The 866-nt window shown below is 46.4% G+C and overlaps 1 protein-coding gene across 1 annotated transcript; it reads left to right on the top strand.

Annotated features, from left to right (window-relative positions):
- Nucleotides 1-262: 262 nt before the first annotated feature.
- Nucleotides 263-692, top strand: PPTG_17337 (hypothetical protein; the record flags this gene model as incomplete). Its single annotated transcript, XM_008914982.1, has 2 exons — nt 263-550; nt 627-692. 2 exons carry the CDS (start codon nt 263-265, stop codon nt 690-692), a joined length of 354 nt encoding a protein of 117 aa, XP_008913230.1.
- Between the last annotated feature and the right edge of the window lie 174 nt (nt 693-866).

Raw genomic sequence — 866 nt, 5'->3', positions numbered from 1 at the left:
TAGACGCGATCGTACTGCATGCCAAGCGCGACCAGACCAAGAAGATTTATCTGTAAATTGGACGTGAAAGTTTTGACTAGAAAGATGGATAAAATACCGTGATAAAGTCTAGTTGTATAACGTTTGGGTTGCTGCTCTCGGTCGACTTCGTGCGTAAGCGTGAAAAATTACTCAGCAAAAGATCTCAGAACCCATCGGCGTCTTCTCACGCTTGCCTTTCTTCTCATTGTTCTTTCGCTTCGTTGGTAGTAACCCAGCCTTCATGTCGCCCACATCGCCCACTCCTGCGAATTATGACCACAAGCTACGCAGCTTGACACCTGTGGAGAGGTCAGAAGCAATGGAACAGAACGACATCTCGATAGACAGTAACACGATTGTGGAAGTGAGCTTGCGATTAGAGCGTTTCGTGATATGTGTGGCTGCAGCGCTAGCCGCATCCGGAGCTTTTCTATTCCTCATGTCGAGGAAGGCCACTCTTAAGATCTTAGAAGGAAGTGGTGAAGAGTTATCACGAGAGGTGAATGACGTTGTGGACAACTATAAGTCGGTATCCGCTTACCTTCAGATTACCGCTAGTACATTTTTTGCTGTCTTCTGCGAGACGCTCATTTTTCCTACTTTAGCCACATACCTCCACAACTGCAGCTTGTATCCTGGCGACCAACCTGCTCGAGTTCACTCCGTACTAAAAGAACGTGGCATATTCTGGGGACTCAAGATGATCATCATTATTATGAATATCGGCTTCACTAGTGTCAACATCAACACGGAAAGAAAGGATCCTTCAAGACGCCTTACTAGTTCCGACGAGCTGGAAACAATAGTAATGCCGATAAAAACGTCGTGGGTTGTTGACTCCGACG

The sequence above is a fragment of the Phytophthora parasitica genome (assembly GCF_000247585.1).
Source record: "Phytophthora parasitica INRA-310 unplaced genomic scaffold supercont2.66, whole genome shotgun sequence".
NCBI classification, from domain to species: Eukaryota; Oomycota; class Peronosporomycetes; order Peronosporales; family Peronosporaceae; genus Phytophthora; species Phytophthora nicotianae.
This window is presented reverse-complemented; position numbering and strand designations above follow the sequence as displayed.